Raw genomic sequence first — 24,223 nt, forward strand, 5'->3', positions numbered from 1 at the left:
AACACTCCCAAACTCATTCTACGAGCCCACCATCACCCTGATACCAAAACCAGACAAAGATACTATAAAAAAAAAAATTACAGACCAATATCACTGATGAATATGGATGCAAAAATCCTCAACAAAATACTAGCAAACGGAATCCAACGACACATTAAAAGGATCATACATCACGATCAAGTGGGATTTATCACAGGGATGCAAGGATTCTTCAATATATGCAAATCAATCAATGTGATACACCATATTAACAAACTGAAGAATAAAAACCATATGATCATCTCAATAGATGCAGAAAAAGCTTTCAACAAAATTCAACACCCATTTATGATTAAAAAAAACTCTCCAGAAAGTGGGCATAGAGGGAACCTACCTCAACATAATAAAGGCCATATACGACAAACCCATAGCAAACATCATTCTCAATGGTGCAAAACTGAAAGCATTTCCTCTAAGATCAGGAACGAGACAAGGATGTCCACTCTCACCACTATTATTCAACATAGTTTTGGAAGTCCTAGCCATGGCAATCAGAGAAGAAAAAGAAATAAATGGAATACAAATTGGAAAGAAGAAGTAAAACTGTCACTGTTTGCAGATCACATGATACTATACATAGAGAATCCTAAAGATGCCACCGGAAAACTACTAGAGCTAATCAACGAATCTGGTAAAGTTGCAGGATACAAAATTAATGCACAGAAATCTCTTGCATTCCTATACACTAATGATGAAAAATGTGAAAGAGAAATTATGGAAGCACTCCCATTTACCATTGCAACAAAAAGAATAAAATACCTAGGAATAAACCTACCTAGGGAAACAAAAGACCTGTATGCAGAAAACTATAAGACACTGATGAAAGAAATTAAAGATGATACCAGGGCTTCCCTGGTGGCGCAGTGGTTGAGAATCCGCCTGCCGATGCAGGGGACACGGGTTCGTGCCTCGGTCCAGGAGGATCCCACATGCCGTGGAGCGGCTGGGCCCGTGAGCCATGGTCGCTGAGCCTGCGCATCCGGAGCCTGTGCTCCACAATGGGAGAAGCCGCAACAGTGAGAGGCCCGCGTACCACCAAAAAAAAAATAATAATAAAATAAAAAAAATAAAGATGATACCAACAGATGGAGAGATATACCATGTTCTTGGATTGGAAGGATCAATAATGTGAAAATGACTAATACTACCCAAAGCAATCTACAGATTCAATGCAATCTCTATCAAATTATCAATGGCATTTTTTACAGAACTAGAACAAATCATCTTAAAATTTGTATGGAGACACAAAAGACCCCTAATAGCCACAGCAGTCTTGAGGGAAAAAAACGGAGGTGCAGGAATCAGACTCCCTGACTTCAGACTATACTACAAAGTGACAGTAATCAAGACAATATGGTACTGGAACAAAAAGAGAAACATAGATCAATGGAACAGGATAGAAAGCCCAGAGATAAACCCACGCACCTATGGTCAACTAATCTATGACAAAGGAGGCAAAGAGAGACAATGGAGAAAAGACAGTCTCTTCAATAAGTGGTGCTGGGAAAACTGGACAGCTACATGTAAAAGAATGAAATTAGAACACTCCCTAACACCATACACAAAAATAAACTCATGCGCTTCCCTGGTGGCGCAGTGGTTAAGAATCTGCCTGCCAATGCAGGGGAAACGGGTTCGAGCCCTGGTCTGGGAATATCCCACATGCCGCGGAGCAACTAAGCCCGTGAGCCACAACTACTGAGCCTGCGCGTGTGGAGCCTGTGCTCCACAAAGGGAGAGGCCGTGACAGTAAGAGGCCCGCGCACCGCTGTGAAGAGTGGTCCCCGCTCGCCGCAACTGGAGAAAGCCCTGGCACAGAAACGAAGACCCAACACAGCCAAAAGTAAATAAATAAATTAAAAAAAAAAAAAAAAAAAAAGGTTTTAAAAAAAATAAACTCAAAATGGATTCGAGATCTAAATGTTAAGACTGGACACTATAAAACTCTTAGAGGAAAACATAGGAAGAACATTCTCTGACATAAATCACAGCAAGGTCTTTTTTGATCCACCTCCTAGAGTAACGGAAATAAAAACAAAAATAAACAAATGGTACCTAATGAAACTTCAAAGCTTTTGCACAGCAAAGGAAACCATAAACAAGACAAAAAGACAACCCTCAGAATGGGAGAAAATATTTGCAAATGAATCAACAGACAAAGGATTAATCTCCAAAACATATAAACAGCTCATGCAGCTCAGTATTAAAGAAACAAACAACCCAATCCAAAAATGGGCAGAAGAACTAAACAGACATTTCTCCAAAGAAGACATACAGATGGCCAAGAAGCACATGAAAAGCTGTTCAACATCACTAATTATTAGAGAAATGCAAATCAAAACTGCAATGAGGTATCACCTCACACCAGTTAGAATGGGCATCATCAGAAAATCTAAAAACAACAAACGCTGGAGAGGGTGTGGAGAAAAGGGAACCCTCTTGCACTGTTGGTGGGAATGTAAACTGATATAGCCACTATGGAGAACAGTATGGGGGCTCCTTAAAAAACTAAAAATAGAATTACCATATGATCCAGCAATCCCACTACTGGGCATATACCCAGAGAAAACCATAATTCAAAAAGACACATGCACCCCAATGTTCACTGCAGCACTATTTACCACAGCCAGGTCATGGAAGCAACCTAAATGCCCATCGACAGATGAATGGATAAAGAAGTTGTGGTACATATATACAATGGAATATTACTCAGCCACAAAAAGGAACAAAATTGAGTCATTTGTTGAGACGTGGATGGATCTAGAGACTGTCATACAGAGTGAAGTAAGTCAGAAAGAGAAAAATAAATATCGTCTATTAACGCATATATGTGGAACCTAGAAAAATGGCACAGATGAACCGGTTTGCAGGGCAGAAGTTGAGACACAGATGTAGAGAACAAACATATGGACACCAAGGGGGGAAACCGTGGTTGGGTGCGGATGGTGGTGTGCTGAATTGGGCGATTGGGATTGACATGTATACACTGATGTGTATAAAATTAATGACTAATAAGAACCTGCAGTATTAAAAAAAACAAAAATAACTAATACTAAACTTTCTTTGGGATATTTGTACGGAAACATGTTAATATAAATGTTTCAGACATTACATGAAATTTCTAAAAATCTTATATGTTCTGGTATAATGTTATAAGTCATAATTCTAGTTATTACTTTAAAATGTATATCTCAGAAGTAACTAAATTTCCTTGTCAATTGCATTATTATGAACTTTCATCAAATCTTTAATCGTGGTCATTTTTAAGTCTTTTGTCATTTACAGACAGTTCTGGGTGTATTCTGATGCTTTCGCAAAAATGTTCCTATTAAAGGGTTTCATCTTCAAGGAATTCATGGAAAAGACTGACATGTACAGGTTTCTGGTAATGACTATACTGCTGAACTGAATGAATAAGTATTTTCAGAATTCTAATGGAAAACTGATGAATTCATAAAAGTGCTAACAAAAGATCAAGATTAAAAAAAAATTAATTGCATGGGACTGAGTGAACTGATGAGGATGATTATAATTTTTGTGACTTTCTGTTTGAATTTTTAAAAAATCCCACAAGGACTCAGAGGCAAAAAATATACAAATCAATTTTCACTGCAAAGTAAAGGAGCTGTTACAGTGGAGGTTTACTGGACTGAATGTCAATTTTATGACATAGTATGAGTGTGTTTCATGTTTGGTAATTGCAAACATTGTTGCTTTTGTTGTGGTCATCCATTTACAATGCTTGGTGTCAATTTATTTATCTCGTGTAAAAATAAAATACAGTGTGTGTGTGTAAGTTGAAAAAAAAATAGTATGGATTACAGAGCAAGAAGATCAATCCTAATTGAGAAGGATCTCCCTGAGAAATTACAGTTGACCCTTGAACATGGAATTGAACTGTATGGGTCCACTTATATGCAGATATTTTCAGTAAATATATTGGAACAATTTGGGGGGGATGTGCAACAATTTGAAAAAACCCTCAGACAAACCACAGAGCCTAGAAATAACAAAAAATTTAAGAAAAAGTTAGGTATGTCATGAATGCATAAACTATATGTAGATACTAGTCTATTTTATCATTTACTACCATAAAATGTACACAAATCTACTCTAAAAAGTTAAAATTTATCAAAACTTACGCACACACTTACAGACCATACACGGCACCATTCACAGTCGAGAGAAACCCAAACATAAAGATGCAGTATGAAATCATAACTGCATAAAATTAACTGTGGCATATACTGTACTTCTCTAATAATTTCATAGCCACCTCCTGTTGCTAGCTCAGGTGTTGCAAGTATCTGCTTAAAACATCTCCTGAGCAGTTTGTCTCTCCAGCAAATTGCGTACTGTAGGAAAAAGTGATCTCTTGTGGTTCTTGAGTATTTTTCATCAAGTTTAGTACAATACCATAGGCCTTGAATAACACCATGGGACCCATGCAAAGTGCCACTAGTGATGCTGGAAGTGCTCCCAAGAAGCAGAGAAAAGTCATGACATTACAAGAAGACGCTGAATTGCTTGATATGTACCAGAGATTGCGGTCTACAGCTGTGATTTCCCACCATTTCAAGATAAATGAATCCAGTGTAAGGACCATTGTAAAAAATGAAAAGGAAATTCATGAAGCCATAGCTGCCACTATGCCGCCAGGTGCAAAAACCTTGCGCTTTTTGGGAAATACATTTTTATCTCATATTGAAAATGTAGCTTTTATGTGGGTGCAGGATTGCTATAAGAAAGGCATACCTATAGACTCTAATATGATTTGAGAAAAAGCATGACAACTTAAAGCAAAAGGAAGATGCAGTATCTAAGGCTGGAGAATTTAATGCCAGCAAAGGATGGTTTGATAATTTTAGAAAGAGGTTTGGCTTAAAAACTGTCAAGATAACAGGAGAAGCCTCTGCTCACGCAGAGGCAGCAGACAAGTTCCCAGACTGAGGAGACAGGATATCTGCCTGAACAGGTTTTTAGTGCAGATGAAAATGCCCTATTCTGGATGGGAAAAAATTTTTAAAAATAAAGCCTCAAAAGACATTAGTAAGGAAGAGAAGCACCAGGATTTAAGGCAGGAAGGGAGAGGCTAAGTCTACTGTTTTGTGAAAATGCAATCGCATTTACCACCAGGACTGCCCTTATCTATAAAGCTGCTCACCTTGAAGGGAGAAGATAAACACGAGCTGCCAGTCTTTAGATATACAAAAAGAAGGGCCTTTCTATGGATTGGTTCCATCGATGCTTTGTCCCTGAAGTCAGGAAATAGCTTGCCTTTTAAAGTTCTTTTGAAATTGAACAATGCCCCTGGGTACCCAGAACCCCATGAATTCAACACTGAAGGTGTCTAAGTGGTCTACTCATCTCCAAACATGTCTCTAATTTAGCCTCTAGATCAGGGGTCATAAGGACCTTTAAAGGCTCATTACACACGATATTCTATGGAAAGGATTATCCACACTAAAAAAAAGACCCCAATGGAGAGAACATCACGTAAGTCTGGAGGAAGGATCACACCACTGAAAATGCCATCATTGTTAAAGAAAAAGCCATGAAAGCCATCAAACCTGAAACAATAAATTCCTGCTGGAGAAAACTGTGTTCAGGTGTCCTGCATGACTTCACAAGATTTACGACAGAGCCAATCAAGGAAATCATGAAACAGACTGTGAATATGGCCAAAAAAAGATGGGGGTGAAGGGTTTCAAGTTCTGAATCTTGGAGAAATTCAAGAGCTAACAAACACCGCACCAGAGGAATTAACAAAAGATGACTTGATGCAGATGAGTGCTTCCAAAACAGTGCCAGACAATGAGGAAGAAGATGTAGAAGAAGCTGTGTCAGAAAACAAACTGACATTAGACAATCAGGCAGCAGGGTTCCGATTATTTAAGACTGCTTTTGACTTCTTTTACAAGGACGCTTCTATGATATAGACACTGAAACCAAAGTACATGGTGGGAGAGGGACTGGTACCATACAGAAACATTTTTAGAGAAATTTACAGAAATTTACAGAAATTACAATGTATTTCCATAAAGTTACAGTCTCTGCCTCCCCTTCCTCTTCCACCACCTCTCCTGCCTCTGCCACCCCAAAACAGCAAGACCAACCCCTCCTCCTCCTCTTCCTCCTCAGCCTACTAAATGTGAAGACAAGGAGGATGAAGGCCTTTATGATGACCCACTGCGACTTAATGAATAGTAAATAATCATCATGCCTACAGTTAATAAACTTATCTGTTGTGTATATGTGTGTACCTTTGTGTGAAAATCTAATGACTGTATGGCAAGAATCGCATGAGATGTTTTTGTGTCATCATCATCATCATCACCTAAGTATTCATCATGTAGAACATCATGTGCAAGACTTGTATTGAAATGGATAGCCTATCCTTACATAGGCATAAAGTGAGTACTATTTAATATAAAATTAATAATAAAATTAATGTTAGTTTTATTAATGATTTATAACTGTGCTTTCAAAGAATTACATTACCAACTGTGTATCAGCCTATTATCACATTTTTTTAAAATGTAACAATGTTTCCAATCCTGTACATGAATATGACTGTAATACTGTATGCCATAAAAATTTTGTAACCATTCAGCAGTGTATAGGCCAGAGTACGAAGAAGAGATCTGTGAAGCAAACGTATCAATTACAATAGGCTACATCAAGCCATCATACTGCTGCTTCTTCATTATGAATGCTTGCATCCTTATACCAGTAAATAAATGTTCCTTTTTCACATTATCTTTTCATTTTTCTTGTCTAGTGTAACATGTATATCTCCAGTGTTTTGTATCATATAAAACAATATTAATATAGATACTGACAGATGATTCAGCTTGTAAACAGATAACATAAACTTACAGTATCGATAAACACGGTACTGTAAATGTATTTTCTCTTCCTTATGATTTTCTTAATAACATTTTCTTTTCTCTAGCTTACTTTACTGTAAGAATACAGTATACAAAACACATTATATATAAAATACATGTTAATAACTATTTATTTTATTGGTAAGCCTTCAACAGTAGGCTACTAGTAGTTAAGTTTTTGGGGAGTCAAAACTTCTAGTCGGATTTTCAACTACACTGGAGTTGGGCACCCCTAGCCTCTGAGTTGCTCAAGGTCAACTGTATCTATAAACTGAAGAAAGTAACAGACAAACAAGAAGGGAAGGCAAGTGTACACCAGGCTGAGAGCTGAATTGAAATGCAATCTCCTACTTTTCTGCTTCAAGCAGAAAATGTTTCATGACCAGCACATGACACTGTGGACTATTCGCTCCTTCCTGAAAGACTCTTCCCTTGGTTTCTGAGACAAAAGGCTTTCTTGTTTTCTCTCATACCTTCCTAGACCCTCCTTCACAATTTTCTCAAAACCTAAATCCTCAAGCCTTTTCTTTCTACACTTTCTCTTTGATTCCTGGTGCTTTCCTTTCAACGCAACCTTAACTGTCATAACATACCAAAATAAATGGAAGATCTTCATAAAGGAAACGGCATTCTAATCTTAAAAACAACATGAAAGATGAAATAAAGCAACAAAACAGAACATAAGTCCTAAAGGATTGTGTTTACATAATTCTCTTTGCACAAAGACTTGCATTATTTAGGTACATAATAAACACTTTTGGATACTTAAAAACTTTCTTCATAACCTCGTCAAGAGCCAACGTCTTACGTTCATCATGTTGTGTATACTATTCCAGTACAGGGTCATGCACACACTCAATAAAAATCAACAGTTCCTGAAATATGCTTTCCATCATTGGCAAACTAGCAATGAAATCATTTTAAACAAATGACTCAAGCCAAGTTATTTAATTGTTTTCCATGCCTCCAATCTTGCTCTCTTTACCCACCAAATCAATACATTAAACTGGCATTAAATCAAAGTGATATTTCTAAAATCCAAATCAGTTCCTATATTTCCTGCTTTGAGTTATTTGAGCTCTCCTTTTTGACAGATCAAAAATCAGATCTAAGGTTCTCCATGAACTGAACACTGCTTAACTCATCTATCACCACTCACTCATACAACTTAACCAAACTACTATTTTCCAAACACATGTATTGTTTCATAATTCCATGGTTTGCAGAATTCTTCTATTTGCAATATCCCTCTCTGCCCCCGTTCACCAAAAATTTCTTATTGCTCCTTCAAAACTAAAATAAAACATCCCATTTTGTGAATCCTTCCCTAACCCATACCATACATTAGGACAGTATAACCCTCTTTTGGGCCACCAGTGTATACACAAACTATTATTATAGCACCTATCACTTGATACTGTAACTGTTTCTGTTTGTATCCTCCTACTAAGCTGACATCCTACAGGCAGAGGCCATGTCTCATTCATTTTGGTACAATCGCTGCCAAATACTCAATACATGACTGCGGGATGTATAAATGAGTAACTGATAGGCTTCCTGAATATATATGTAAATTTAAAGAATTACAGAAATAAATGGGTAGAGGAAGCTTAAATGTCTTAAGTGCGTTACAAACTTCAACCTCAAAAATCTGCAAAGTAAACAAAGGTAGATGTGGAGAAGTCAAGACCAGGACTTATAATAAACACAGACTCACTGGTGATTCTTACTGCCCGGTCAGTGCGGAAATCCTCTGTGTCTGGTTCATCCAGGTCTTCCAGGAAATTATATTCTGGATCGTCATCATCATCTGCCTCATCTAGGAAAAAAAAATGTTTTAGACACTTATTCCCAACCCTGAACTCATATCTCTAATGAAAATTTAAGATGTTCAGCGCCATAAGAATCTACTCCAATAAAGCACATTTATCCTGAAGTTTTTATTTTTATTTTATTTTTTACTTATTTTTTGGCTGTGCCACACGGCTTGCAGGATCTTAGTTCCCTAACCAGGAATTAAACCCAGGCCCTCAGCAGTGAAAGCGCAGAGTCCTAACTGCAAGGGAACTGCCTATTCTGAAGTTTTTAAACAACTTATTCTTTTTTTCCTCAGTGCCTGTGCACAGATAATTTCCCAAAGTGGACTCATCTCACCTATTCCCCTCAATTAGCCAAGTTCCTTCCTTCCCTCCTTCAAACAAAACTTAAAATTTCTCAAAATGCAGCAAAAGCCTAAAAACTGAACATGTAATTTATCTCAGTAAACCCACTTAGAGTAGTGCATCTCATTAAAATAATATTTTTGTAAAACTCTTTATACAAAGGCATTGATAGTGAAAAAAGGAATGACCATAATTATGACTTAGTATAAAATAGTATATACATATAGAATGTAAACATTCTATACATGTTCAACACATTCATGACAAAAGTACAACACAATACACACATAATACTCATAAGCATAAAATTATATCCCTACAATAACTCAGAAATACTAAAAATATACAAAAATAACAAACATTTGTAATGGCAGAGCATAGAAGTATGGGTATTTTTCTCCCTCGCAATTTTCTCTAATGTTGATGCTATGATGTTTTTTAGATTCCTAACTAAAAATCTTGAAGGAGTCAATCAATTATGGATTGTTATATATACATTTTCTTTTAAATAAATTTATTTATTTTATTTATTTATTTTTGGCTGCATTGGGTCTTTGTCGCTGCACAGGCTTTCTCTAGTTGCAGTGAGCGGGGGCTACTCTTAGTTGTGGTACATGGTCTTCTCATTGCGGTGGCTTCTCTTTGCTGTGGAGCACAGGCTCTAGGCACGCGGGCTTCAGCAGATGTGGCTCGTGGGCTCTAGAGCGCAGGGTCAGTAGTTGTGGTGCATGGGCTTAGCTGCTCCACGGCATGTGGGATCTTCCCAGACCAGGGCTCGAACCCAGGTACCCTGCATTGGCAGGCAGATTCTTAACCACTGTGCCACCAGGGAAGTCCCTGGATTGTTATATTAAGGTAAAATTTTTCCTGGGACAACTTTAGATCAGCATCGTCTAACAGAATTTTCTGCAAGGTCGGAAATGTTCTACATATGTATTGTACAACAATGGTAGCCACTAGCCACATGAGGCAACTGAGAACTTGAAATGTGGCTAGTGCAACTGAGGAACTGAATTAAAACCAAAAGCAAAATCAAAGTCTAGAAAATGAGAATAACTAATTCCTTACCACTATGTAGCCATTACACAGGAAAGGGAGACCTCTATGTATTACAATAGAAAGATGTCTAAATTATATTAAGTGAACAAAGCAAGTTGCAGATGCAGGACAATATGTATAGTATGATTCCTTTCTTGGATTAAACACAGAGAAAATATCTAGAAAGAATCAACAAAGACTGAAGAATAGAACTCTTTCTTAATTTTTCATAATAAATATTTTTTATTAAAAATAAAAATAGGGCTCCCCTGGTGGTGCAGTGGTTGAGAGTCCGCCTGCCAATGCAGGGAACACAGGTTCGTGCCCCGGTCCGGGAAGATCCCACATGCCGCAGAGCGGCTGGGCCCGTGAGCCACGGCCGCTGAGCCTGCGCGTCCAGAGCCTGTGCTCCGCAACGGGAGAGGCCACAACAGTGAGAGGCCCGCATACCGCAAAAAAAAATAAAATAATAAAAAATAAAATAAAAATATATACACACACTTTTTAAAAATTTTTGGCTGCACTGAGTCTTCATTCTGCGTGCAGGCTTTCTCTAGTTATGGCGAGCGGGGGCTACTCTTCATTGCGATGTGCAGGCTTCTCACTGCGGTAGCTTCTCTTGTTGTGGAGCACAGGTTCTAGGCACGCAGGCTTCAGCAGTTGTGGTGTGTGGGCTCTAGAGCGCAGGCTCAGTAGTTGTGGCGCACGGGCTTAGTTGCTCCGCGGCATGTGGGATCTTCCTGGACCAGGAAATGAACCCACGTCCCCTACATTGGCAGGTTGACTGTTAACCTCTGCATCACCAGGGAAGTCCCAAACACATTTTTGATTCATAATCACTGGAAAATTTGTACTGATAAACCCCAATCTACCCAATCTAAACTGATATTCTTGTTTTGTTTTGTTTTTTTGTGGTACGCGGGCCTCTTACTGTCGTGGCCTCTCCCGTTGCGGAGCACAGGCTCCGGACGCGCAGCCTCAGCGGCCATGGCTCACGGGCCCAGCCGCTCCGCGGCATGTGGGATCTTCCCGGACCGGGGCACGAACCCGTGACCCCTGCATCAGCAGGCGGCCACCAGGGAAGCCCTAAACTGATATTCTTTACTCAACATTTATTGTTTATAATATATAAATCTGTATTGTGTATATATAGCTATTTAAATGTGAAGGCTTTTTCACCCATCTATAGGTTTATCCCCCAATAAAAAAGTTTTAAATCCTTAGGAATGGAATCCTGTCTTCGTAATCTCTATAGTACTTTCTATGTAAGTCTCTTTACAGCAGGTTCTTTACAAACGTTGCTGAATAATACAAGTTCTGGGGAAAGCCTATAACATATGGATACTGCACAGACGTCTGCACACACCCCATCTGTTTAGGTGCAAGAACTACAATAGACAGCTTCTGCCCATACCATACAAATGTGTCAGCCAATATTCTCAGAGAACCCATTTGGCAAACATGTTGAAAAATCATTTAGGAAGGTTTCTTCTGAATTCTGCTTAGCTTTTAGTACCCTGATCGTGGAACCTGCCCTCTGGGTCTAATTACTTTTTTGACTGATTGATAATGTCAGCATCTACCCAGCTGATCTCAATTTTGTGTACCCACCCCCTCTAGTACAGCCTCTTATTTTTTGCAAATGATACTCTCACTTTTAATAATATGCAGAGCAGATGGTACTAGGAACATGTGAAAATAGTTAGCCACGTAATACTACCAAAATAAACCGGCATATGGCTAAAGTTCGGTACTGTGATCTATATCTAGCATCATTTCCTATTTACCAGCACTCACAAACTTCAGCTGGTAGATCTGGGGATCCAAACCTACCCTAGTCACTGACTCTATGTTCTCTTTTCAAAATCTATCCTAATAAGGAAACAAAAAAATACTGTTATAAAGAAAGAGGATTTTCACCTTCCGCACTAACCATTATTCCATTTCCTCAATCAACCCTTATCATACACTCTTATTTCTCCCAGACCAGTAGTTTCCAACCATTAGGATATATAAGAATTAGATACCTAGATGATAACCATTAGAGATTCTGATTCAGTAGGTATGGAGTGAGGCCCTGGAATCTGTATCTTTTTTTTTTTTAATTTATTTTGGCTGCGTTGGGTCCTTGTTGCAGTATGTGGGCTTCTCATTGTGGTGGTTTCTCTTGTTGCAGAGCACGGGCTCTAGGTACATGGGCTTCAGTAGTTGTGGCATGCAGACTCAGCACTTGTGGCACATGGGCTTAGTTGCTCTGCGGCACGTCGGATCTTCCCGGACCAGGGCTCAAACCCACATCCCCTGCCTTGGCAGGTGGACTCTTAACCCCTGCACCACCAGGGAAGTCCCTGGAATCTGTAACTTAACACCATCCAACAAATACATCCCTACACTCCCTGATTCTGATTCAAATTCTAGGGACAAATTATGAGAAACACCACCCAGACTCCCAAAATCCTGACAGCCAACTCTGTCTAGCCTTTCCTCCTCAACAGCCAGCGTCTCAGCTCTTTCAACCAAGGTGATAACAATCAGGGCACCAAAGCTGCTGCCCTAATAAAGCCATGAAAACCTGACTTAATTACTATCAATATTTTGTCTTAGCTTAGGTCTAAGGGCAAAATGCAGAGCTTGCTTATGAAGCATCACATGCATTTAAAAAATGCTTTAATGCCCCCTGAGACTTCTTTGACTGAGATTATGTTCCTAGAATATTAAAATGGGTTCTAATCCTAGCAGTATAACAAATTGACTCTATAACACAGAGCAACACAATGAATTCCTCTGACACTTTTACAAAATGGATAAAATTATCTTTGTCCCTGTTCACTCCTTTCTGCAGAGATTTTTGAGCCTTGGTATCTTGGACCTTGAATGCATTGATAGAAAAAGGAAGTGTCAATAAATGAACTTCAAGAGAATAATAAATCCCCCAAAAAAGTGACATAAAAAAACTTCATGTATGTAGATGTGTACATTTTTCTGGGGAGTGGCTGCACAGTTTTCATCAGATTCTCAAAGGGGTAAGGAATGGAAAAGCTAGCAGCTTACACTCCTATCAGAAGACTAATGCGATAATACATCAGCTGCTGATTATTAAGGAACTGACTCTCCAGTTAATATGTCAATGACTCAGCTGCAAATTTCATCCTTTTCTCCTTCATGCAAGTTTGTGCATTTCATTGCTTATTACCACTTCTGCTATAGAAGGTGGGTGGAGAAGAACAAAAATGCTAAAATTCAAACCAATTTGCTTCTTGGTACCTGTCTCTTCTAAATGTTTCGGGAATTTAAATTTAGGACTAAAATTCTTCCTATTGCCACATTAATGTGGAAAACTAAAAGGCAACGTCATATTTGAAAACTCTCACGAGAGGCACATCAAAATATTATCAGTGATCCCTCTGCAGCATGAAACTGTCATCATGAGGAAAGGCTTTAACAGTTTTCTTTACACAATATTTGATTTCTTTACTCCAAGCACATATTACCCTTATGGTTATAATACAGAATATAAGAGAAAACTCTGGGGAGCATATATTCTACAGAACCTAAATACATGTTATCTCAATGTCACTTCCACCCATATGATTCCTCTCGTCACTTGTCAAATATCTTTCAAAGGTCCATCTCAACTACCACCTTTTTCATGTTGCTATCTCTGGTCATGCTAAACAATAATTCTCTCTCTTCTAAAACCTTAGAACAGAGTTTATGCCACTTTTATGGTGCATCTGAGTTCATTCAACTTCATTAATCTGAAAGGTATCATGCATTTAACAATGGACCAAGCACTATTCATACATGTTTACTCCCTAACAAAATGATCATTTTCCTCTATCTCTCATAGAATCTAACACACTGCCTTGTAAAAGAAAGTACTCAATACCAAATGCCAAATTATGTGCAGTATAGTTATTAATAGCTTTATAAGGTAAATATGAGAACGAACTTTCTTTCATTCACTTATCCTAATTTATTCCTGGCTTTACCTACCCAAATATTTACTCAGTCTATTTCCATACAAGTTATATGTTCTCTTATTTATCTTAAAGCATTATCCTTTCAACACAAGAATCTTACAGTAGTTGTTTTTATTTTATTTTTTTAATTTATTTATTTATTTATTTATTTATTTTTGCGGTATGCGGGCCTCTCACTGTTGTGGCCTCTCCCACTGCGGAGCACAGGCTCTGGACGCGCAGGCTCAGTGGCCATGGCTCACAGGCCCAGCCACTCCGCGGCATGTGGGATCTTCCCGCACCGGGGCACGAACCCGTGTCCCCTGCATCGGCAGGCGGACTCTCAACCACTGCGCCACCAGGGAAGCCCTACAGTAGTTGTTTTTAGAAGACAGGGAAAAGAATAAAGATATGCTCTGTAAGTTGTCTGTAATTAAGTTTGATAGGACATCATGTGATCCAGAAATAGAAGCAATGAATTTGGCTACGGATTAAAGTGAGATAGTGAATGACTCTGTTCACATAAAAATGCAAATAAGACTTTAGTTCAGTTATACACATTTTTTAAAAAGTGTGAATCTTCCACAACACAACCAGTATGAATATCCTGGTCACTCCCCATTGAAGAGAGTCAAAAGGAAACAACAATAGTAACAAAATTGCCCTGATTCCGTCAAAAGAATGTGACATCATCTGGAATCACTACAAACTAAATCAATCTCTCATTTCCTCTAAATTTACATAAACACTGCACAAAATGATGAATGGTAACTGACTTTCACTATAGTACGCTTAAAAAAAAAACCCACCAAAGACAATTTTAACAATGTATTGTTTTAAGGTAAGAATTTACTTATATTCTAAAACAAATAAGGGTTGCAGCAGGGATTCTTACACCATGTATGACTGTAGTCAACATTGTTTCTGTCTGATCAGTTCTCCTTCCCTACTTCTGGAAACACTGTCACTTCTTTTGGGTAACTGCTTACTCCAACCCCATTGTTTGTGATTCGCAACAAGGTGCTGCCAATCACAGGACTCCATGCTGAAACAGTCTCCCTATCGAAGCCATGCAATACCAAGACAGTGGGCATGTGATCAAACCCAACCAATCAGGGTTGTTCCTCTGGATTTTTCAAACTGGAGCCTGTAGGAGAGAGTTGTTCTGATGTAGGGACAAACCAAGAAGTGAATGGTGTGTTTATGATCACAGTTCCAGCCTTGTAGAAAAAAACAGGTTTGAGAATGGAGTTGACTGACTAAAAGCAGAGGTAACAGCTGTTGAGAGGGAAAGTGGGTCTCAACTCCACTGTAGGTTCTTCTGCCACTCCCAAAGTCTGGTTTCATTCAGCAAGTTGAGAGTTAGGATTCTCAACTTCAGCAAGTTGAGAGGATTCTTTCACCTGCATCAGGAAGAACCTTAACTAACATGACAGTCTTCGAGTGAGTCAATGCACTCTCGTGAAATCATATATAAAATTATATTGGGATAGGGAGGGTGGGAGGGAGGGTGACACAAGAAGGAAGAGATATGGAAACATGTATATGTATAACTGATTCACTTTGCTGTAAAGGAGAAACTAACACACTATTGTAAAACAGTTATACTCAAATAAAGATGTTTAAAAAAAAAAGAAAAAAATTAAACGGAAAATTCAGAATGCAAAAAACAAAAAAATAAAATAAAATAAAATTATATGTACATTTATGTTTCAGAGGATTAGCATTCAAAAGATTCCCCAAAAGGCTCTTCAACAAAAACAAAAAGGGGGGGGAGTGGAATTTAACTACTGACTTAGACCACATTGTTAAGTACACAATTAAATCAATTAACCAAAAACACCCCCTTTCTTTAAGCTTTTAACTAATGAAAATTTTACCAGAGACCATGGACAGAGTAGATATTAAATGCAAACAAAACCACTTACCTTCATTCCCCACATCATCATTCATAAGTCCCCCCAGCCACATCTTCCAATCCTCATCATCTGCTGTATTGGGGTCATACATGTCTGGGGTGATGTCTGGAGCTCGGAGCTCTGCCTCTAGTTGCCCCAGGGGAACATCTTTCAGAGGCATCTTAGAGCGAGTTCGGAATGCAATGAGACTGTCATCCATGGGCTAGCCAACGGAGAAGGAAACAAAAACATATCACTGAATGCCTAATGCTTTCAATTTCTCCAAACTTCATCATATCCTGTGTGTTTCTCTTCTTAGCTTAAAACACAAGGTCTCTTCTCTAAACCATATGGATTTATTATTCTTTGTCTGAGAAACTTTAAGGATAATGACATCAATTTTTTTTATAGGTGCCAATGTATTTTTTTAAAGGTTATACTCCATTTATAGTTCTTATAAAATATTGGCTATATTCCCCATGTTGTACAATATATCCTTGTACTTATAATGACATCAGTTTTAAAAACATTTCAGGAACATTTATAAGAGCTTTATTAAGATATAATTTAGGGGCTTCCCTGGTGGCGCAGTGGTTGAGAATCCGCCTGCCGATGCAGGGGACACGGATTCGTGCCCTGGTCTGGGAGGATCCCACGTGCCGCGGAGCGGCTGGGCCCGTGAGCCATGGCTGCTGGGCCTGCGTGTCCGGAGCCTGCGCTCCACAACAGGAGAGGCCACAACACTGAGAGGCCCGCGTACCACAAAAAAAAAAAAAAAAAAAAAGATATAATTTACACACCATAAAACCCACTCTTTTAAAGTGTATAACTGAGTGGATCTTACTATATTCACAGAGTTGTGTGACCATCACCACTATCTAATTCCAAAACATTTTCATCACCCCAAAAAGAAAGGCCATTTCCCTTAGTGGTAGCTCCCCATTCTTCCCTGATACCAGTCTTTGATACCCACTAATCTTTCTGTCTCTATGGATTTGCTTATGCTAGACATTTTATATAAAAGGAATCATAGGGACTTCCCTGGTGGTCCAGTGGGTAAGACTCCACGCTCCCAATACAGGGGGCCTGGGTTCAATTGCTGGTCGGGGAACTAGATCCCACACATGTGCTGCAACTAAGAGTTCACATACCACAGCTAAGAGTCCGCATGCCACAACTAAGAAGTCCACATGCTGCAACTAAGAGTCCGCATGCCGCAACTAAGAGTCCGCATGCCACAAATGAGAAGTCTGCATGCCACAATTAAAAAGATCCCACACGCCGCAACGAAGACCCGGCACAGCCTAAATAAATAAATAAATAAATAAATAAATATTTTTTAAAATAAATAAAAGGAATCATACAATATGTGGCCTTTTGTCTCTGGCTTCTTTCACTTAGCATGTTTTCAAAGTTCATCCATTTTGTAGCATGTATCGGTACTCATTCCTTTTTTTTTGTAATAAAATTTATTTACTCTATTTATTTTATTTTTGGCTGCATTGGGTCTTGGTTGCTGCGAGCGGGCTTCTCACTGCGGTGGCTTCTCTCATATCAGAGCCCAGGCTCTAGGCACACGCGCTTCAGGAGTTGTGGCTTGCGGGCTCTAGAGTGCAGGCTCAGTAGTTGTAGCGCACAGGCTTAGCTGCTCCACGGCATGTGGGATCTTCCCAGACCAGGGCTCAAACCCGTGTCCCCCACATTGGCAGATGGATTCTTAACCACTGCACCACCAGGGAAGCCCCTCATTCCTTTTTATTGAGGAAAAAAGGAAATGAATAATGTCTATTCATACACTTTGCCCATTTTTTAATTCGGTTGTCTTTTTATTGTTGACTTATAAGAGTTCATTATACATTACAGATACAAGACCCTTATCAGATATGTGATTTGCAATTATTTTCTCCCACTTTCTGGGTTGTCTCCACTTTTTTGATGTATCCTCTGAGGCACAAGTTTTTAATTGTTATGAGGTCAAATGTACCTATTCTTTTTGTCATTTGTGCTTTGGGTATTGTATTAAGAAACCACTGCCTAAGCAAAGGTCACAAAGATTTACTCTATGTTTTGCTCTAAGAGTTCTATAATTTTAGCCCTTACATTTAAGTCAATGATCTATTCTGAGTTAACTTTTGAGTGTGGTGTGAGGTAAGGGTCTAACGTTATACTCTTGCATGTGGATTTCCAGTTGTCACGGCACCATTTGTTGAAAGGCTATTCTTTTCCCATTAATTGGTCTTGGAACACTTGTCAAAGATTAACTGACCATAAATTTAAGAGTTTATTTCTAGACTCTCAATTCTGTCCCACTGATCTGTATGTCTATTCCTTTTTTTTTTTTCTAAAAAGATACTTTAAGAGAAGTATCTTTTTTTTATTTTTACTTTTTGAAATATTTATTTATTTGGCTGCTTTGGGTCTTAGTTGCGGCACACAGGATCTTTTGTATGGTGTGAGTGCTTCTCTCTAGTTGTGGCGTGCAGGCTCCAGAGCAAGAGCATGCGGCCAGTTGCGCACAACCAGGGGGAAGGGCAAGCTGGGACGAAGTGAGAGAGTAGCATTAACATATATATACTACAAAATGTAAAATACACAGCTAGTGGGGAAGTAGCTACATAGCACAGGGAGATCAGCCCGGTGCTTTGTGCCCACCCAGAGGGGTGGGATAGGGAGGGAGACACAAGAGGAAGAGGATATGGGGATATATGTATAAATACAGCTGATTCACTTTGTTATACAGGAAAAACTAACACAACATTGTAAAGCAATTATACTCCAATAAAGATGTTAAAAAAATAATAATAACTGGCTGGGACTTCCATGGCAGTCCAGTGGTTAAGACTCTGCACTTCCAATCCGGGAGTGCGGGTTTGATCCCTGGTCAGGGAACTAGGATCCTACATGCCACACAGCACAGCCAAAAGAAAAATAAATAAATAAAAATTAAAAAAAAAAAAAAAAAAAAGAAAGAAAGAACTGTCTAAGGATGGAATTTAGAAAGTCATCATTTGACAATAACCATAGTAATAACTGTTTCAATCAAGAAGAGCAATGGATGCTAAAATTAGTGGGTGAAAAGATATTTTGCCTCAAAGATACATATTAATTTAAAAATGGGAAAATAATAATTTTACAGCGAGGAAAACAGACACCACCTTAACCATGTGATCAAATTTAACATGACAGAAGTCACGTGCCTCCTAATATGATGCACTAAAAAGGACATATCACTTCTGTGATATTAGTGCCAAAAGTGCATAACCTGAATCTAATTATGGGGAAGTATCAGAAAAGTCAAAATTGAGGAACATTCTGCAAAATAATTGCTCTATAAGGTTCAAAAATGTCAAGGTTATGAAACTTTGAGAAACTGTTCCCAATAAAAAGAGTCTAAGAGACAAGACGACTAAATACAACATGTAATCCTAGACTGGATCCCGGATCACACAAAAAAATAATTTTTCTTCTGCTTTATATAAAAGACATTATTGGGACAATTGGCAAAATCCAAATAAGGACTTTAATAGACTATTAATATTATATATCCTTATTTTCATAATCAAATGTCCTCATCTGTAGGAAATATACACTAAGATATTTAGGGGTACACCATGATCAAGTGGGGTTTATTCCAGGAATGCAAGGATTCTTCAATATATGCAAATCAATCAACATGATACACCATATCAACAAACTGAAGAAGAAAAACCATATGATCATCTCAATAGATGCAGAGAAAGCTTTTGACAAAATTCAACACCAATTTATGATAAAAACCCTGCAGAAAGTAGGCATAGAGGGAACTTTCCTCAACATAATAAAGGCCATATATGACAAACCCACAGCCAGCACTGTTCTCAATGGTGAAAAACTGAAACCATTTCCACTAAGATCAGGAACAAGACAAGGTTGCCCAGTCTCACCACTCTTATTCAACATAGTTTTGGAAGTTCTAGCCACAGCAATCAGAGAAAAAAAATAAAATAAAAGGAATCCAAATAGGAAAAGAAGAAGTAAAGCTGTCACTGTCTGCAGATGACATGATACTATACATAGAGAATCCTAAGGATGCTACCAGAAAACTACTAGAGCTAATCAATGAATTTGGTAAAGTAGCAGGATACAAAATTAATGCACAGAAATCTCTGGCATTCTTATACACTAATGATGAAAAATCTGAGAGTGAAATTAAGAAAACACTCCCATTTACCACTGCAACAAAAAGAATAAAATATCTAGGAATAAATCTACCTAAGGAGACAAAAGACCTGTATGCAGAAAACTATATGACACTGATGAAAGAAATTAAAGATGATACAACTAGGTGGAGAAACATACCATGTTCTTGGATTGGAAGAATCAACATTGTGAAAATGACTCTACTACCCAAAGCAATCTACAGATTCAATGCAATCCCTATCAAATTACCACTGGAATTTTTTACAGAACTAGAACAAAAAATTTCACAATTTGTATGGAAACACAAAAGACCCCGAATAGCCAAAGCAATCTTGAGAAAGAAAAATGGAGGTGGAGGAATCAGGCTCCCTGACTTCAGACTATACTACAAGGCTACAGTACTCAAGACAGTATGGTACTGGCACAAAAACAGAAATATAGATCAACGGAACAGGATAGAAAGCCCAGATATAAACCCACACACATATGGTCACCTTACCTTTGATAAAGGAGGGAAGGATATACAGTGGAGAAAAGACAGCCTCTTCAATAAGTGGTGCTGGGAAAACTGGACAGCTACATGTAAAAGTATGAAACACTCCCTAACACCACACACAAAAATAAACTCAAAATGGGTTAAAGACCTAAATATAAGGCCAGATACTATCAAACTCTTAGAGGAAAACACAGGCAGAACACTCTATGACATAAATCACAGCAAGATCCTTTTTGACCCATCTCTTAGAGAAATGGAAATAAAAACAAAAATAAACAAATGGGACCTAATGAAACTTCAAAGATTTTGCACAGCAAAGGATACCATAAACAAGACCAAAAGACAACTCTCAGAATGGGAGAAAATATTTGCAAATGAAGCAACTGACAAAGGATTAATCTCCAAAATTTACAAGCAACTCATGGAGCTCAATAACAAAAAAACAAACAACCCAATCCAAAAATGGGCAGAAGAACTAAACAGACATTTCTCCAAAGAAGATATACAGATTGCCAACAAACACATGAAAGAATGCTCAACATCATTAATCATTAGAGAAATGCAAATCAAAACTACAATGAGATATCATCTCACACCGGTCAGATTGGCCATCATCAAAAACTCTAGAAACAATAAATGCTGGAGAGGGTGTGGAGAAAAGGGAACACTCTGGCACTGCTGGTGGGAATGTAAATTGATACAGCCACTATGGAGAACAGTATGGAGGTTCCTTAAAAAACTACAAATAGGACTACCATACAACCCCGCAATCCCACTACTGGGCATATACCCTGAAAAAACCATAATTCAAAAAGAGTCATGTACCAAAATGTTCATTGCAGCTCTATTTACAATAGCCAGGACATGGAAGCAACCTAAGTGTCCATCAACAGATGAATGGATAAAGAAGATGTGGCACATATGTACAATGGAATATTACTCAGCCATAAAAAGAAATGAAACTGAGTTATTTGTAATGAGGTGGATAGACCTGGAGTCTGTCATACAGAGTGAAGTAACTCAGAAGGAGAAAAACAAATACCGTATGCTAACACATATATATGGAATCTAAGAAAAAAAAAATGTCATGAAGAGATTAGTGGTAGGACGGGAATAAAACACAGACCTACTAGAGCATGGACTTGAGGATATGGGGAGGGGGAAGGGTAAGCTGTGACAAAGTGAGAGAGTGGCATGGACATATATACACTACCAAATGTAAATTAGATAGCTAGTAGGAAGCTGCTGCACAGCACAGGGAGATCACCTCTGTGCTTTGTGACCACCTAGAGGGGTGGGATAGGGAGGGTGGGAGGGAGGGTGACGCAAGAGGGAAGAGATATGGGAACATATGTATATGTATAATTGATTCACTTTGTTGTAAAGCAGAAACTAACACACCATTGTAAAACAGTTATACTCCAATAAAGATGTTAAAAAAAGAAAGAAAAAGATATTTAGGGGTAAAAGTGCATCATTACTGCAACACACTCTAAAGCAATTCAGGAAAAAATAAATGTGTACAGAGAGAGAGAAAGAAGGAGAAAATGATAAAGCAATTGTGGTAAAGGTTAATATTTGAGGAATCTGGCTGAAGGTTGTTCCTATGTTCCACATTTTAAAATGCTCTCTGTCACATACCTTATTTCTTCCTTAGGAACTGCCATTCTCACTTAACTCTCACTTACAATAAAATAGCACAAACTAAATAGAGTACCAAAGACCTATAATTTCATGAATGTTACTTACTGTATCAGAATTTAATATCTTCCCTTCTCCCTTCCCAATCTGAGCAATGACTAAGTTATTCCATTTGACTTTTTCAGCAATTTAGAGTTATGTTTACCTGGAAAGAATCCATGCAGACTGGACTGGAAGCCAGCTCCTCATCTACCGCATGCAACTTCTCCATGAAAGTACTATCCTTGGTCTGTTTGGGCTTTGGTGGGGGCGGAGGCCCCATGGGCACTACCTCTGCACTGATGTGCCTAATGGCAGGTGTGGTGACTTTCTCAGCCTGATTAAAAGGGTCAAATATGTTAAAAATTAAAGGGAGGAAGGGAAGAAAAGAGAAAAAAAAAAGGCAGGAGGAGAGAAGCATGTCTTTCATATGCTAGCAATCTTTCTCTTCCCATCTAGATAGAAGTATATAAAAACAAAGGCACTGTCAAGTACATTAATCTAATTAGGTTTCATCCTATTTCCCATGAAGCCAACAGGATGCTACTTAGGTTATCAAAAGCGGGGAAATACAATAAAAATGGCTTTAGAACAATATTAGAAAACACATACAAAAAAGAGAAGGGTAGAAGGAAAGAAACTGCCAGTCACTCACATTTGGCCCCTTAATAAGAATTCTCCCTGTCACTGAGTTCTAGTTTTCTTTTAACTGTTCACTGACTTAAGGGAATTTGAAATTCAGTTATAACTAGTCACAAATACCAGGAAGATAATGGCATGATTACTGATCTTGAATCATGTTTGGCAAAGGGTGACTGCTTAGAATCACCATGGATAAATGATCTATTTACACAGTTAAATAATCTACTTATAGAGCACCTCTAATTTATCTTGCTAGTATGATGTGGATTTACCTCTGATAATATGCCACTCTCCTCATCTGTTTCAGTCATCTCAGAAGACTGCCTCAATCTGGATTTCTTTGCCCCACGTGGAGATGAAGCAGTGCTTTCAACATCACTTTCCAATAAGCTCTACAAAACAAATCCAGTTCACTTTCATATGTATGCCCCTACCTCATTCCACTGAGTCTGAAGTACCTCAATAGAATGAATCACAAAATATCAATCAAAGTACCAAACACTGAATTAGAGTAAGAGAATAAAATTTAAATAAAAGCTTTATTTGCTGAAGGTAGGAACAGGGATCAGATCTCTGTCCTCGTCAGCACTGTAAACTCTGTAAAACTGTAAGGCACTGATTTAAAATCCTTTAACAAACAAGTCAAAGAACACATTAAGAAATAGAATATTACATTAACTATGAAAATGAACGAACTATAGCTACAAGCAACAGTATAAATGAATCTCAAATGACTTGTGTTGAACCAAAAAAAAAAAAAGCCACACAAAAGAAGAGACTACGGTTCCATTTACCTAAGGTTCAGAAACAGTAAAAAACTGAATACAGTGTGTAAAGCTGCACATTTAGGTGATATAAGTAGAAAGATAAGCAAGGAAGTAATTATCAAAAAGTCAAGATAGTGGCTGTCTATAGGGGAAGAAAAGTGACTGTGATAAGAGGTGTCTGGCAATGTTATACTTAATGACTTTAAGGAAGTTTTCATAAGGATTAGCTTTAGAGTTATTTAAGCTGTATATTTTAATTTTTATCCTATGCACAGTTCTGCATGTTATATGTGTGTTCTATTTCATAATACAAGACATGAAAAAATCAAGGGAGCATGAAGAGGAGTCACAGTCTCAGATTTATGCAAAGAAATGAGTAGAAAGAAGAACTGTGTTTCAACCCTCTGTATAGAACAAGTGATATTACTAAGGAAGCAAAGTACACTCTGCCTTGTGGAGTGAAATTTTTT

At 38.2% G+C, this 24,223-nt stretch overlaps 1 protein-coding gene across 8 annotated transcripts in view; it reads right to left on the reverse strand.

The window, feature by feature from the left end:
- Positions 1-24,223, reverse strand: part of GON4L (gon-4 like) — an 86,155-nt gene that overhangs the window by 38,417 nt on the left and 23,515 nt on the right. For 7 of the 8 annotated variants that reach the window (XM_067037879.1, XM_067037913.1, XM_067037888.1 and 4 more), the window contains 4 exons: positions 23,259-23,378; positions 22,511-22,681; positions 16,020-16,212; positions 8,647-8,748 (listed from right to left, as the gene is read on the reverse strand). In XM_067037879.1, the coding sequence (XP_066893980.1) occupies positions 8,647-8,748; positions 16,020-16,212; positions 22,511-22,681; positions 23,259-23,378 (586 nt within the window). Of the gene's footprint in view, positions 1-8,646; positions 8,749-16,019; positions 16,213-17,140; positions 17,293-22,510; positions 22,682-23,258; positions 23,379-24,223 lie in introns of those variants that run through there. The other variant, XM_067037925.1, reaches the window with a different exon arrangement.

The sequence above is a fragment of the Kogia breviceps genome, chromosome 1 (genome assembly GCF_026419965.1).
Source record: "Kogia breviceps isolate mKogBre1 chromosome 1, mKogBre1 haplotype 1, whole genome shotgun sequence".
NCBI lineage: Eukaryota > Metazoa > Chordata > Mammalia > Artiodactyla > Physeteridae > Kogia > Kogia breviceps.